We start from the raw sequence: 4098 nt of genomic DNA on the forward strand, positions 1-4098 counted from the left end.
GAATGAAAGACACGAGCATCATGTGCACTACCTTCCCAGCCCGCCAACACGAATGTGAAGCACATATTCCAATCACATACGGCCATGACATTTTGACTAGGAAATCCCTTCCTATTGATATATTTGTCTTGCCTAGCTTGACTAACCGTACAATGTATGTGGGTACCATCAATTGCTCCGATTGCATCCCTAAAAAATGGAAAGTATCGTGGATCATTTGCTATTTTTGGGTGACAATAGGAAAATGTAGGATCAGTTGGCCTGATATTTTCTCGAGATAAATTGAGGCAAGCAGCCAACACTCTATGAAAATGCCGACTGACAGTTTCTCCTGAACGCTGAAACCTTTCCTGAATCATCCTATTACACTGACCATGCGCAATTGTATTCAAGAACATGGCAACAGATTCATGGACACCTATGTACTTAGTATTTTGTAACCCATGTTCAACCAATTTAGAACATAACTGATGAAATGTCTCTATGTCCATTCGAAACATATCCTTAGACCGTCCTTCATGCCCGTCTAAAAGTTCTTGAACCCACAAATAACCAGTCTGTTCACTAGTTCTACATGGCTGTTTGCACAGAAAAGGTGTCACATACTGACCCATTAACACACTTAGCTCTGATAATTGTGTTGTCTGTTCATGTAAAGCGGGAACTAATTGAGACAATTCATCTCCCCAATCATCCTCCCAACCCTCGCCCCAACCCTCCGTTGAATCAGACATAATAAATGTGTGTTACCTGTGAATAGATAAATACTAAAGGTAAGTAAAAATTTTCACAAAAAAGAAAAGAAAAGAAAAGATAATACACAAATTATCATTAAACTTTAACATAATAATTAAACATAGTCATGAAACATACAATATTAAACTTAGTCATTAAACATAGTCACGAAACACATAACATTAAACCTAGTCATTAAATACATCGTCATAACACATAATACATAATACAACATTAAGGTAGAAAAACAGAAGTCATAACAAGTCCCCTGGCACAACTCAAGGATTCTTAGGTGCAGCATACGGCGGTGGATTTTCAGCATTGTGCTTCAACCAAGCCACTAATACCTTCCGATTTTCTCTCAGACCAGCATATATGTCCCTGAAAGTCTTGTTTGCCAGCAGATTACAACACATGACACAAAGATGAGTGTCATTGACAATTTCCTCCATACTCAACAAATCAGCAGTCAGCTCAGTAGTGTTATCACTATTGGAGATTTTGTTTATTGCCGCTGCTGTACTAATGGAAGCCTTCTCAATCGAGCTTACTGCATCTGCTATTCTTTTTGTCGCTGGCATTTTTTGCTTCTTGTATTTATCCAACCCTCCACCTCTCTTCCTCTTTCCTTGGCTCCCTGAACCACTAGGTATATTGGGTGCAGTGTTTGATGTGTTTGCAGTTAAATTTATACCGTCCAAATCATCCGAAACTCCTGCACGGCGTCCAGTGTCAACACCTATCAGCCCGTCTTCACTATCCCCTGAACCTTCTTCCCAATCCATTGTGGGTCGGTAATCATTTGGCTGATCAGCCCTCTGTGGCTCAGGCTGGGTCGAAGAAGGTGACCACATATCCTGTCCTGATGCCATAGTGCCCTTGAATATAGTTTCCAATTCAGTCCGGAACTTTAACCCATGCTGCCTAAACTTTTCGTATGCTGGATTTTCCTGCAAAGCCAAAAGTAAACAAAAGTTAAATTATTTTCAAAAGTCATTAACTGCTTAAAAATTAACAGAAGCTAGTTCATACCCGCTTCTTTCTCTCCCACCACTCATCAGATGCCACCACTGTGTTCCTTTCAGGGTCCCACCCTATACCGGTCTCCTTACCAATTAGCTGCTCAAATGCCTTCCACTCTTTTCTTAAGTTATCCAACCTATTTTTCAGTTGTCTTTTCTCATATCCTCTCCCTGTCTTTTCATTGAATGTTTTGTGAATGATGTCCCAGCCTTGCTTTGTAAACGAGGATCCTTGACGATGTTTGCTATAAATTGTGTCCACGCATATTTTGAGAAAAACACCAGTAGTGCTTACATCCCAATGCGCTTTGCCTCTATCGTTACTCATTGTTCTTGATGAAATTAAAAATGTATCAAATCCACAATAAGTTTAGAATCAAGCAGTAACACACAGGAATAAGCCCACAATTAACAGTGCCTAAACTTTCTGTTTAGAAGCAATCAATCAATACATTTTTAAAGTAATAATGTTTATATATCTTATCCACTTTATTCACCATAGGGCAACCTAACCACATCCCTCTTCACCAAGATCACAAAATTCTAAATGAAACCCCTAAATAATAAGTCTCACATATTCTTAAGAATGATATTTTGAAAATAACAGAATTTACAACATGCTAAAACAAATTAGAAAAAAAAACTATTTTATATTCTGAAAAAGGAAACCAAATTCGATGTTAAACCCCGGTCACAAATATGACATTCAAGATTGAATTATATTCCTACAATGGCTCCTAACAGCACAAACAACACAGGCAAACGTAGAGAAGTAGTAGCACCGAGTCATTGTACGTGAAGCAAATTCATCACAGATGGCAAATTCATCACATTCAAGGTTAATCAAAAATGGGCAAATTCATCAGATACTACAAGAGAATTAAAACCACAAACCAATGTCAGAGGAGCAGACAAGTTCGACGCAGACGCAGGGTGAAGCTAAACGGACAGAAGCAGTAGCAATCGAAAGGCACAAAACTTCCCTCTGCTTTCACAGTGTATCTAAACGAAAAGGAGAACAACAATCAGAACTCAAACATAATTGGAGCTGCGAATTGGAGCTGAATTGGAACAACAATCAGTCCAGCTCAAATATATATATGTATATATGCATCAGACACGGTGACCTTACTTGCGAATCGGAGCTGCGAATTGGAGCTGCGAGTTGAAGACCTTCAACCAGCCCCAAGCAGAAGAGAGTGACGGAGGGAGAAGTGCCGACTTCAATGGACACGGTAAATCGAGTGGAGCAGAACAGAGTTGAAGACTTGCGTCCGAGTTGAGGCAGCCACGGTAAATCGACTAGCAGAAATCAAATGGAGCAGAGATGGCTGGATCTACGGGAAGCACGGTGAAGCTCAACAGATCCGGTGAAACTAAAAAACTGAGGATGAAATGAAGATCTGGGAGAAGACCACACCGATCTGCAGCAAATCGACTCCGGCGAATCTCTGGCACATCCAACAGCAAACGAAATTGCGAGCTCGGTCGAACAACCGGAGGACCACCTGAAATGGAAGAAGAACACGGGAGAGCGTGAGAGAGAAGAGCAGGGGAGAACGCTCGGCCGTGTGGGAGAAAATGGAGAGACTGAAGGAGGGAGAATCACCGGTGACAGTCACGGACGGAGAAGCGCCGGCGAGAGGGACGGAGGGAGAGCAGCCGGTCACGGTGAAGATGAAAGCCTGGGGGTGAGCTCTACGGACGGAGGGAGTGACCTGAAATGGAAATGAAGGTGGGTTCGGCCGTTCGGGGGAGGGGAAATGGAGTGAGGGTTAATACTGGTAGGTCATATTTTTCAGATGCAATTAATGCTCCATAACGGTATATCTCAGTTTCAAACTCTCCAAAAGTAACTCCCAGCTGCGTTGGAAACGTTTACCATTTGGTTCAGAAGCTGGTTGCGTTAATTGTCCCAGCCAAACAATCATTTTGGCTCAATTCAGATGCAAACCTCCGTTTCACAATTTCCTAGGGCCGTTTAGCGTTTCAGACGGTAATCCAAACGAAGCCTAACACAGTTAAAAACTTAAGATCCTCCATTCAAAAAAAAAAAAAAAACTTAAGATCCAAACAAGTATTACATTCCTGCGGTTCTACTGTTACCTCACCTCCGGTTCTTAATATATAATTTTATTTAATTTTTATTTTAATTTTAAATATAAAATCTCAATCTATTTTGTCTTTCATATTTATTTATTTTTTCTAAGATAGTTGTTCTAATAATGATAATTTTAGCTAATAAATTTGATTAGCGAAGATATTTTAAAAAAAACAATACCTACAAATAAATAATTTAACTTATTTTTTAATATATTCAAATTAGTCAAATAACTCTTAC

General features: G+C 40.0%; 1 protein-coding gene across 1 annotated transcript; it reads right to left on the reverse strand.

Moving 5' to 3' along the window:
• Positions 1-1013: 1013 nt before the first annotated feature.
• Positions 1014-2085, reverse strand: LOC114745016 (L10-interacting MYB domain-containing protein-like). Its single transcript, XM_028933158.1, has 2 exons — positions 1768-2085; positions 1014-1685 (listed from the first exon to the last, which is right to left on the reverse strand). Exons 1-2 carry the CDS (start codon positions 2083-2085, stop codon positions 1014-1016), a joined length of 990 nt encoding a protein of 329 aa, XP_028788991.1.
• Positions 2086-4098: the final 2013 nt, after the last annotated feature.

This window comes from Neltuma alba, unplaced genomic scaffold, assembly GCF_004799145.2.
Source record: "Neltuma alba isolate B1F8T4 unplaced genomic scaffold, ASM479914v2 tig00004508_pilon, whole genome shotgun sequence".
Taxonomy (NCBI): Eukaryota; Viridiplantae; Streptophyta; class Magnoliopsida; order Fabales; family Fabaceae; genus Neltuma; species Neltuma alba.

Bases quoted from the DNA above. Each gene is read 5' to 3' on its own strand.
- LOC114745016 (XM_028933158.1), bottom strand. From the start codon at position 2,085: ATGAGTAACGATAGAGGCAAAGCGCATTGGGATGTAAGCACTACTGGT. The intron at 1,686-1,767 runs GTATGAACTAGC...TTGGCTTTGCAG, and splicing joins GGTGGGAGAGAAAGAAGCGG to GAAAATCCAGCATACGAAAA.